Source organism: Bison bison, unplaced genomic scaffold (assembly GCF_000754665.1).
Source record: "Bison bison bison isolate TAMUID 2011002044 unplaced genomic scaffold, Bison_UMD1.0 scf7180017864499, whole genome shotgun sequence".
In the NCBI taxonomy this organism is placed as follows: Eukaryota; Metazoa; Chordata; class Mammalia; order Artiodactyla; family Bovidae; genus Bison; species Bison bison.
Genome location: NW_011495058.1, coordinates 2,531,467 through 2,543,657, shown reverse-complemented (window position 1 = coordinate 2,543,657; position 12,191 = coordinate 2,531,467). Strand labels below are relative to the sequence as shown.

Below are 12,191 nucleotides of genomic sequence, written 5' to 3'. Positions count from 1 at the left end.
CCCCCCACCTCACGGTCCCCACCCTCAGTGCCCCTCGCCTCCCTCATGCTCAGTGTCCCCGCTCACCAAGTAGTTGTCCCCATGCTTGGAGCGTAGCATGCGCGTCACCTCCTGCAGGTTGTGCAGGTAAGACTCCTCGGAGCAGCCCGCGGGGAAGGACACGGCGATGATGCGCTCGGTGATGTAGGTGAGATCCAGCTCGCGGCCGTCCTCCATGGCGGGGCTCAGCCCTGCAGGCCTGGGAGACACACGGGCAGCTGTCAGGAAAGGGGCCAAGCACCAGGAGGGACGTTCGCTCACTGTTCACACCCGGACCTGATGACAGGCTTCTGGGAATTTACTGATTCTCATCACAGGAGGGCACAAAGCTAAAACTTCCTTAACGGTTATGACTGGGGCACAACTAGCTACAACCAGGGAGCACACTGAGGCTCCTGGTAGGGGCAGGGCTGATGGAAAGCCAGCAGAGAGAGCACCTCCTTGGGTGGGCATGAGTTCAGAGAGCCTGGATCTTGGAAGGAGGGGCATTCCTTACTCTGAGTGTCAAGTCAGGTGTAGGCAGCAGGGAAGAAGCCCATTAGACAGATGAATGGCAGAGCAAGAGGCCAAGGCTGGGAGACATCAACAAGTGCCTAGGCACATCTGCAGGTCCAATCCTGGGGGACATGTGGAGGCCCACTGCTCAGGGAGGAGGCTGGCCTGTCCTGCAGAGAGGAGGAGCTGGGAGGGAATTGCAGCAGCTGGGAGGCAAGGGCTGGTGTCTATCAGAAGAGCTGTGTGCTGGCTCTGCTGAGACCGCCCCTAGGTTAACCTAGAGGGCAGGCATCAGGCAGCAGGAGGATGGGGTCTGGAAGAGGATAAAAACACCAAGCAATGAAGCCAGCAGAGGGGAGGACTTAGTTAGGGCCATTGGGTGGGGAGAGCCTGCAGCCTGGTGAGCCCAGGATAATGCTTCCAGCACGCAGCATCCAGGCTCTGCTTCCTCATCACTAGGACTGTGCAATGGGGACCACAGGCCCCAGAGCCCCTCCCAGGAAGAGCCTTCTAGGGCTGTGGGTGCTGTCAGGAATAGAAGGTGAAAAATCCAGGTGAGAGGTGATGGGGTCAACCCCAAAGACTGGTGAATCCACGGAGCGGTGCAGGACAGTCATGGGAGGGTGGTTTTAACCTATAAAATCCCCCACCACCAGCTTTAGGGGCTCGTAGCTGTTGTTTGTGTACCACTCCTATTACATGAGTCTCTCTCCTAATTCTGAAAAAAATTCAAAAGTATACTAAATAGTTTAAACACACTTCTGAGTATTCATCATCCAATTTCAAAATGGACACACAGCCAAGCTTTTTCCATCCATACTCTCTGTTACCCCCCTTCCTCACTGTGATTGCCCTGAAAAAACCCAAGACATTATATGTCATTTCTATAAGTATTTTTGCATTTATTTCTAAAAGACAAAGATACATTTAGAACTATCTACAATGCAATTATGATGCCCAAAAGAAATATCAAATATCCAGATCATAAATCTATTTTTTAAAATTGGTTTATTCAAATACAAACAATCACCAAGATACTTTTCTCTACCTTATGCACCAGACATGAATGTAAAAGAGTCCTGTTTACTTTAAAAAATCAAATCACATCTTTTGACTCTGGAACTTCCCTGGTGGCTCAGACAGTAAAGAATCTCCTGCAATGCAGGAGACTCGGGTTCACTCCCTCGGTCGGGAAGATCCCCTAAAGAAGGGCACAGCAACCCACTCCAGTATTCTTGCTGAAGAATTTCATGGACAAAGGAGCCTGATAGGCTACAGTCCATGGAGTCGCAAAGAGTCAAACACCACTGAGCAACAGTGACCTATTAAAAAATAATGGGCTTTTCATGTGCTGAAGTCAATTCTAGAACTCTCCCCAATGCTACACTTCACAATCAAATCACAGCAACGTAATTACTAATTGGACATTTCCACAGCCAGGATTTCTAATGCTGGGACATTACATTCCAGAAAGAGACACACATATGATATTTATCAGCTTTGAGCATTTCTATTTAAAATTGAAAAAGACATTAAGATTACTACAGAATAAAATAACACTGTGTCCAGGCTTCCTCTGCGAGAGCTGACCCAAGGCCAGAGGCACTGAAGTGGCTTCAGTGACGGACACTCACCTGAACGGTTTGTCACAGCACAGAGAAGCAGGTGTTGATGATGCCCCCGGAGCCTGCAAATGACAAGACAAGGGTCATTCTCAGATCTCTGTGCTGCCAGCCCACACACTGCAAACCCCACTGGGAAGGAAGGATGGCAGTTGTTTCACATGATCATAAACGTCGTCAGACCCTTCCCTATTGGCTCATCGTATCACCTGGGAGGGTCGCCAGCTTATCAGGACATCTCAGCCCTAAGACCTCAGATCCCAAGTGACACAATTCCACTAATCAACAGCAGGGCAGGTTCCCATGACCCCTGGTCAGGGCAAGGTAAGCGGTCCATGGTCATGGTCTATCTGTCCCAGGATACAGGAAGCCCTCAATCAACGTTGGCCACTATTACATCATTATTGTTATATCTGCTCAAAAGAACCAGTTACTGATTTTCAGAGAATTCTCCATTTTTACCACTCTATTTTTGAAAAGCTTATCTGACAGGGAAAAAAAACTTCAGGTTATAATTACTTTACAGTCTACACAACCCTTATGTATGTGTGTGAGTGTGTGTGTTAAACTCCAAGGCGTGTGAGCGAACTAAAGTCGCTTCAGTCACGTCCACCTCTTTGTGATCCTATGGACTGCAGCCCACTAGGCTCCTCTATATCCACTATTTCAGCAGATGAATCCAGTAACTTTGTGAGAGAAATTACTTCCCATTTCAGAAGTGGGGAAACCAAGGCACAGAGAGGTGTAAGCTTTCGTGGAAAACGGCAGAAGGGGAAGAGAATCCAGATGTCCCTGTCTCAGCTCCCCCGAACGCCTTCCTCTCAGGAGGCTCCTTTCTCTCCTGCCTTCTGTGAGCTCCTCCCTGCCTGCTGCGTCTCATGGATACAGCTCTGTGGACCAGCCCAGGACATGCTCTGAGTAGGTGACACAGGGGTGACCATGCAGCAGGCTAGAGCTGGCCAAGGTGGATAAAGCCTCGGCACCCCCTTCTGCTCCTGCCCACGCTGGCCCTGGGGAACCCTTCTCAGACAGGATCTGACATCCCCCCTTGCCTGGTGTCCCACCTGGGCAGCTGGCTCACAGTGGCTCCCCCAGTGTGAAGCGAAGGGATGAAGAGTGAATACCAAGTTTATTTCAGGGATCAGTGAGAGAGATGACCTCCTAAAATTACACAACGTGTGGTCAAGTCAACTCCAAACCGCAGAGGTTGTGACGTGGGCCCCAGACAAAAGCAGGACCTGGAAGGCACTCTCCTCCATGCTCAGATGTGAGAGTGGGCTCTGGGTGTCCACACGCAGTGGCTGATCTTCCCTAGCCAGGACACATGCCTCTAGGTCGTCTCTTCTCGCAGAGGTGTCTGGGGACCAACTGAGATGGTCCCCGTGGGTGCCAGGTACCAGAACTTGCCCTCCACTGTTCCAGTGTCCCCAGCCTCCAAGACCACCTCCCAGTGGGCGGCAGGCCTCACACCCCATGTCTGTACTGTTCTGGGCTCCACATCGGTCCTGCCCATCTTCCCAACACTCCAGACTTCTGATGGCTCAGGCCATATGGACTCCAAACAATGAGATTTGGGGGGGAAGGTCCATTAGAAAGCAAAGATTAAAATCTAAAAATATATATTTTTAAAGTATTTCTAAAATGTAAATGAAATGTAAACGAATTCATCATTTTAGAAAACTGCTTGTCCATAAATATAAAAAGCCCTTAAAAGGTCTGAAACACGTGACAGCAATGTGAGGAATGACTCAGGAAATTACTGGGAAAGTCCATAAGTCTCTATGGACCAGGGTGCTCGCTGCATTATGATGTGTGTAACTGTGAAAAATACACAGCCTAAGAGTTCAACCCTGAGACTTAGTGACATTAGATAAGTCGTGGGGCTTACAGATGGTGACACACTTGTGGGCCTGGAGAGACGCCGTGATGTGCGACAGCACTAGCACTAACAGCCACATGGCCACTCCCTGGCGCAGAGTGCGTGACTCACACACACTCACAGCTACACACGCACACCTGGAAATGTCTATCAGTGTGCAGGCTGCCTGGGCAGTGGCGTGTTTCTGGAACATTTCACTACATATCTTTTCTTATTTTTTCTTCTACATGCATTTATTTTTTCCTTTTCTACTGAGAACACAGTTTACTTCTGTAACTAGAGAAAGTGCAACACCAGGGTCAGCTCAGATGAGGTGCCAGCTCCCGGTGTGGCATTCAGGTCTTCCCGCCAGTGACAGAACTCAGACACTCGTGGAGGGAAGACAGTGAGGGAGCCTCTGAGGGTGGACCCTGAGCACCTTGGAACTGGAACATTCTTGGCCTACCTAGAGTTACTGCATGACAGCTGCAGGGGCCTAAAAGTGACCCCACCCTCACCAGGGCCGGGTCACAGGCCCTGAACACTGTGCAGGGCCATCCAGCCTGTCCTTCCTCCCAAGGACTTCATCTCCCTTAGGACTCAGCTACTAGTCTTGGCATATCATCAAGATTCCAGAAGAGCTGGTTTTAAGCTAACCTGAGTCCAAACATCCCCATGTCTGAGAACCACTGTCCCAGTCGAGGGCACACAGCACCGTCTACTGTTCCTTCAGTTCATGCGCTTTCCATTTTGCTTTACACTGTGAGTGTGTATAAGGAAGGCACACAAAATCTCTGCAATGTGGGACAGGTACATAATTTATACATAAATGAACATAATGTAGTGCATTCACACTCCATTGCAATTAAACATACATAGGTCCCAGCCCTGGGGGTGAGTACATAAACCTGTCTGGAGACCACTGCTCCCAATCAACCAGCACAAGGGACTGATTATGTCTTCTGATATTTGCAAACATCTCTGCATTTTCACTAAGAAGCTGCAGACCCTGGTAAGCAGGTTGTGCAAACCTATGTGACAAAGCAAAGCAGGAGAGCAGACAACACTCTGAAGGGAGGGGAAGCCATGGGGGTCCTGCGGCCCAACCCCACCTGCTGATGTCCAAGCACTGACATGACCAGGCCAAGCTGCCTGCCCCCAGGCCGACCCTGCCTCACTGCTTAGCCTGTGAGGGTGCTTCCCCCGTCATTCCTGACACACAGGCGCTGAGTTTCAAGGGGGTTACAAAGCCTTCTCCAAAAGCCCCCATCATCCCACACTCTCCCATGGTGTGGCTTCAAGGTCTAAGAGAACTGACTTAGTTTTGCTCTGTAATTCCCCAAATCATCACATGAGCAAGAGCTACCTCCTGTTCCAGAAGCCACCAAGCTGAGCAGCTTCTGGGCCTCAAGTCCCAGGAGGGCAGGGAGGGTGGGCCTGGAGGGGCAGTACCCACAATCCCTGCAGCAGCCTCAAAGCCTCGCAGCTCCACAGAGGGTCTGAGCCAGCCCTCATCCACAACAAGTTCTGAATACCACTGCCCTTCACATGACAGATGTGTTAGATAATAAATGCATAGCTAGATGGTACAAGATTACTCCATGGAATAAAAGTTATGACCAACCTAGATAGAATATTCAAAAGCAGAGACATTACTTTGCCAACAAAGGTCCGTCTAGTTAAGGCTATGGTTTTTCCAGTGGTCATGTATGGATGTGAGAGTTGGACTGTGAAGAAAGCTGAGCGCCGAAGAATTGATGCTTTTGAACTGTGGTGTTGAAGAAGACTCTTAAGAGTCCCTTGGACTGCAAGGAGATCCAACCAGTCCATTCTGAAGGAGATCAGCCCTGGCATTTCTTTAGAGGGAAGGATGCTGAAGCTGAAACTCCAGTACTTTGGCCACCTCATGCGAAGAGTTGACTCATTGGAAAAGACTCTGATGCTGGGAGGGATTGGGGGTAGGAGGAGAAGGGGATGACAGAGGATGAGATGGCTGGATGGCATCACTGACTCGATGGACATGAGTCTGAGTGAACTCCGTGAACTCTGGGAGTTGGTGATGGACAGGGAGGCCTGGCGTGCTGTGATTCATGGGGTCACAAAGAATCGGACACGACTGAGCAACTGAACTGAACTGAGATGGTACAATAGATGATAAATGCATAGCTAGATGGTACAATAGACGGATGATAAATGCATAACTAGATGGTACAATAGACAGATGATAAATAGGTTGGAGAGCTGATAGATACACAGATAGAGGATATGTAGACACACACATAAACACATGAAAAATAGGTAAACAAATACAAACCTACATACAAGCAATACAATCAGAAAGCTAGGCCTCAGCCTAGCCTCACAGTATTTCTCAGTTTCACCTGCAGCTGAGCTGTTAGAACAAGTTAGACTGAAGTAACACACAGCGACTCAAGACAATCTGACACCAATCATAACTATAAGTTTGTAAACAGAGAGCGAACTCCTTGAAGGCCGGCCCTCTATGCCTTCCAGCAGACCCCCGTCACCTAAGTGGATGACAGCAGCTGGAACCCCCACATACTGACTATCCACCCCAGCCTGCCAGCAAGGCTCCTGACAACCCTCAGGGGAGGAGCATGCAGGGAAGCAGGCACAGCCGCAGCCTAGTGTGGAGGGGCTGTGGGAGGTGAGGGAGGTGAGGGGCTTAGGGAGGTCACGTGAAGGGGATAGGACTAGGCAGGGCATGGCCAGTGCCAAGGCCCTGCAGTGGGACCAGCGAGGGAACCAGTGCAGCCAGAACAGGTGCAGGAGGGAAAGAGTGAGGAGGGGATTCTCTAAGAAGGCAGGCCCTCTGGCCAGTCCAGGGCCTCCAAGAGGCTGGAGAGAAAGCCCCCTGCCTTCCTGCACGCCTCAGCAGCCAGCTGTGCCTGGGGTGACAAGGCCTGTGTCCACAGACCATGCAGTCCCCCTGCCCCCCTATAGAAGACAGCAACACTCTACCAGCACCATCCGGTAAGACGCAACAGATGACCAAGGTCAGGAAGCAGACCCATTCATGGCCAGGCACCTGGTTCTCAGCAGGAACCCCCGTAAGTCATGACTGTCCTCACTTCACAGCTGGGGAAAGGGCATTCAGGACTCTTAGGTGTATAGAATTAAGAGGCAGCGCAACTTCTGACACCAAAACCATGGACTCTTTCGACCCCCTGGCCCTCGGTGGTCCACAGCCCATCCTGCCCAGCCTGTCCTTGGGTCAGACTGAAACGAGTGAAGCTAGAGGAGCTTTTCCCGGGGAAGCAAGTCTAGCCCTAAGCCTAGAAGGACAGAGGAATCATGAGTGAGTCACCACTTCTAAGCCAGGTTCTGAGATCTGTTGGGCACGAAATCCTGCAGCAAGGGAGAACCTCATTCTGGGGCTGTGTTTGGAACCAAGCAGATGATGAGCAGTGGGTGGGACCCGGATACACTGGAGAGAGGCCCCATGGCTGCTCAAGGAGCTCACGCCTCACGCCGACTGGAAGCAGCCCGACTTGTCCAAACACTGCACTTGTCAGGAAGGTAACATGTGACATTTCTATGCGTCTTTACTTGGAAGTAAAGAATTTATCTACTCTTGGGGCTAAAAAGCTGAAGCCCTCATCTATCACCACAGTACAGTTCATGCCTTAAGAATGTCTGATTTATTTTAATGCACATGTATATATGGAATCTAGAAAAATGGAACTAATGGAACTATTTGCAGCGTGGGAAGAGAGACACAGATGTAGACAACGGACTTACGACACAGGGGGTAAGGAGAGGGTGGGATGAATTGGGAGAGAAGCACTGACGCACATACATAGTGCTTTGCTAGTCACTCAGCCGTGTCTGACTCTGCAATTCCATGGACTGTAGCCTGCCAGGCTCCTCTGTCCATGGGACTCTCCAGGCAAGAATACTGCAGTGGGTTGCCATGCCCTCTTCCAGGGGATCTTCTTGACCCAAGGATCAAACCCATGTCTCTTATGTCTCCTGCATTGGCAGGCGGGTTCTTTACCACCAGTGCCACTTAGGAAGCCCATATATACACTAACATGTGTAATACGGATAGCTAGTGGGAAGCTGCTGTATAACACAGGGAGCTCAGATCGGTGCTCTCTGATGACCTAAAGGGGTGGGACGGGGGAGGGAGGGAGGCTCCAGAGGGAGGGGATACATGTATACATATGGCTGATTCACAATGTTATACAGCAGAAGTTAAAACATTATAAAGCAATTATATTACAATAAAAGAAAAATGGCTGAGAACTACCTTGCTGAAGTCTCTTGAAGACGGTTCCTTGCTCATAAGTTATCCTGCATCCTGACCTTGGAGAAGGCTAAAGAAACCTCTCTACTTGTAGACCCCGGGCCCCTAGATCTGTGCTGCAAACTCCTTTTCTCGTGTTATTTTGCAAGAAGAGGGCTGCCCACCTGCCTTCCTGGAGAGCCTCTGGAGTCTGAGCCCTGCAGGCCACCACCGCCCTCTATGGATCAGTGCCAGTGTCCTGGGTGAAAGCAACTCGGGCACCTCCCAGTTCCTCCCAGTCTCCCTGTCTCCAGGGCAATGCAGCGCCCACCTCCACCCCGCCCAGCCTCCTTCACCTGTGTCCCCTTTGGCACGTGCTAATCACAGCTTGCAACTCCTCAAGGCACCAAGAAAAAGAAGGAAAAAGGAAAGAGACACAGGTGGGATCTGTGGTAAAGGTTAACCTATGAAAGGTAACCCAACGAGGCCCAGACTGCTTCTCCTTAAAGGTGCTGCTTGAGGCCCAAAGCTCATCTGCTTGGACCAGTATGTGGTCCTGGGACTCCAATGAAGCCGCTGGCCTCCCTGGGCATCAGTCTCTTCTGATAAAATGACAACTTTTGGATCTAGTGCTCAGAAGGCCCGGCCCAGCCCTGAAATCCCCGAGTCCATGGTTCCGAGGCAGAGACTAGTGAGCCGTCCACCCGATAAGGAATCAGATGACCTGCCTGGGGGCTCTCTTGTTCAACATATTTTTCAAAGTATTAAAACTCATTTATTTTCCAAATGGGGTTATTTTCATATTTGAAATAGGCAACAGCAATTTTGCTGCCAGGTGCCCATCTTTCAACTAAGGATAGTAACCAACACGACATCTGCATGCTGATACAAACTTCTTTTATTAAAGAGGACAGAGATGGGTGCGCCACTGGCCGAGACCAGCAGAGGCTCAGTCCAGAGCACTTGGTGACACTGGCCCAAGCACCTCTGGGAGGGAACTCCTTTGCCCCTGATAACTGCGCCTCTCTAAGAAGGAAAGGATGGGGTTCGGACAGGCCAGCCACCATTTGGGGGCAGACGTGGGCCAGCCACATACTTCCAAACAACAGAGGGAGAGAACAGGGTGCCTTGGGGTCCTGGTGGGGACCACTGGGGTGAAAAGGCAGCTGGAAGCTCTCTGGGGATGAAGGCCAAAGCACATGTCCAAAGTGGGAGTGCTGGAGCTCCCCGGGGAACACACCCTGCCAGCCCCATCTGGGTTGAATAAACACAGGTCTCCACAGTGCCTGGGGGCCCCTGGCTCACAGACATGGGGGGTGTCTGGAGGAGAGGGGGAGGCGGGATCCCCATCCACTGAGCAACATCTCCTAAGAACTACTCACTCCCCAGGGCGGATAGGGTTCCAGGGCCCTGGGTTCCCAGCTGGCCTGACATTTACTTGGTTCTGTCAAGTATCCCTGCACCACCTCGAACCAAGACTCAAACCTCTGCTATCTTGACAGGATGCCAAGTATCTTATACTTTTTCAAGGAAAAGGTGTGTAGTCGATGTATCACAGGAAACAAACACCCTGAAGGCCTTACTCTGAATGCAAAAGTGCCATCGAAGGCTTTGGACAAGGGAGCTGCTGTCACAGCCAGCAACTGTCTCCAAACCAAAAGACCCTGCGTCGCCAGTAATGAGTGCCAATAATAATCTGCCAATGTGAGAGGCAGACCACTGGCTTCCTATAGGCTTCTACAAAAAAATGGTGCTTAACAAACCCGACACAGGAGTGACACAGCACAGACGTCACATCACTGAGGGCCTCAGTGGAGCCTAGGGGACCACCTGAAAGGATTACAAGAGGGATCTGATTTGGACTGCAGGGAGGGGTGGAGACAACAGCAGCTATAAGGCTATGCGCTCTGTCACCCTCCAATCCCGAGGGCAAGAAAGTGGAGGAAAAGACAAGGCAAGACCCGCCACACAGGAGTTAAGTCGTGGGGCCAGGGCTAGACCCATGCCCGCACTCCTCGCCATGGCCATCCTCTGGGCTTCTCCGGGAGTCCCTTCCTGCCCCAGGAAGCTGTGACTACAGGGCCACATAGGGACAGCCAACTGACACAAAGCCAGGGTTAGCCACACAAGATGCCCCTGCATTACCAGCTTCCACTCTCCCTTAGTTTTAAAGGCCTCTAAGAACAGGTAACAGAACTCCAAATGCTCCAGCTGTGTAGCCTTGAGCAGGCACCTTGCCCTCTCTGTGCTTCATGCTCCTTACCCAGAAAATGGGCTGATAACTACAGCAACCTCTCTGCAAGGTGGCTGTGAGGTTAAAGCAGCAAAGGCCAGTCACATACCCAGAACAGGGCCCAGCAGAGAGTAAATGCATTATTAACATTTACAGCAACATATGTGTTTTCTGGGAAACCATGAGATGAGATGAGGGGAAAATGAGAACAGAAGAAGTGCCTTAATAAGAACCACTCGGGGGACTTCCCTCATGGTCCAGTGACCAAGACTCTGAGTTTCCAATGCAGGAGGACTGGGTTTGATCCCTGCTCTGGGAACTAAATTCCATCCACATGCTGCAACTAAGACCCGGTGCAGCCAAATAAAAAAATAATTTTAAAAAAAGAACGGCTTGGTGGGGAGACCACGGATGCTTCCCTGTGAAGATGCAACAGCGCCTGTTTCTGTCACAAGCACAAACACACACACATACATACACATACCCATACACGCACACACGCACACACTGCAGGCCTGGCACAGGGGAGAATCAAGCCTATGTTGGGGGGATGACGCTCCCATGTCCCCTTGCCACACAGTACAGCAGGCAGCAAAGCACTGGGGTCTGCAGGATGAGGGAAAGAATAAACCCAGCAGTCATTTCAAAGCAACAGAGGGCTGCCCTGGCCATTTTAAGAGGCAGGAGGATACTGTTTTACATTTCAGTAATGAATATCTAGTTATTTTCAGGCTACTAAAACTAAATAGGGTATATTTATTTATTATTTAAGTGGCTTAAATGGACTCATCATCTAAAAGAATAACAGCTGAAGAGTAGCCACTCTCTATACCTTCACAAGTTTGTACCATATGGAATCAATGAAATAGGGGGTGGCTGGCTATCAGGAAGAAATTGTCCATCGAACAGCCAGGCAGTGAAGCACCAATTCAGACAACCCAGTGACGGTGAAGGACAGCCTGTCCCCACAGACCATAAAAGGTGGGTTCTGCTCACTGGCTGGCTGGGACTCACAGGCTGCACTCGCCCAGGTACAGGCTTCGGTAACACATGTTCTCACCCACAGGACCCCCCAAGTCACCCCATGGAAATATCTAATGAGATTCCCCCCACCCCCCGCAAAGTGAGGAACCCGAAGCAGAGGCCTCCCTCCCCAGGCTCACTACCCCCAACTCTCGCGGTGAAGGGTGGCACTGGGATCCCTGGGCTGCGCCCCTGTTTCCCACCTCCCCTCGCCCCCTCCACCTTCTGGGTAAAGAGCAGAGAAAGACCTTTCGCAGCTACCATACCAGAAACTTGGCAGGGCCCGAGGACACTTCACGGCCCCCAGCTTCCCAGAGTCGTCGGACCTGTGTGCTGCTCCCAGCCATGCTGACCAGCCCTGAAACTGGCGCTGTGAAAAGGTCCCGCAAAAAGGAACAAAAGGAACGTTGCATAACCAGAGCCAGATTCACAAGGAAGCACAGGGCCTGGTGGCAGTGCATAAATGTCATCATCCAGCTGGGGACTGGGGTGGGGGTTCCCTTAAGGAGACCAACTGAAACAGCTCTGCACGTTCTGTTTGTTTCTCCAGGAAAACAGACGGTTTTGAACAAACAGTTTAAAAATACATTTTAAAACTTTTTGAGGGACTTGCGTGGTGGTCCAGTGGTTAAGACTCCATGCTTCCACTGCAGGGGCACATGTTTGATCACT

General features: G+C 50.8%; 1 protein-coding gene across 10 annotated transcripts in view; it reads right to left on the bottom strand.

Annotated features, from left to right (window-relative positions):
- TNS3 (tensin 3) overlaps nt 1-12,191 on the bottom strand; it is a 223,522-nt gene that overhangs the window by 119,805 nt on the left and 91,526 nt on the right. For 9 of the 10 annotated variants that reach the window (XM_010829019.1, XM_010829021.1, XM_010829015.1 and 6 more), the window contains 2 exons: nt 2,169-2,221; nt 67-238 (listed from right to left, as the gene is read on the bottom strand). In XM_010829019.1, coding sequence (XP_010827321.1) covers nt 67-216 — 150 coding nt within the window. In that variant the 5' untranslated portion in view covers nt 217-238; nt 2,169-2,221. Of the gene's footprint in view, nt 1-66; nt 239-2,168; nt 2,222-11,785; nt 12,137-12,191 lie in introns of those variants that run through there. The other variant, XM_010829013.1, reaches the window with a different exon arrangement.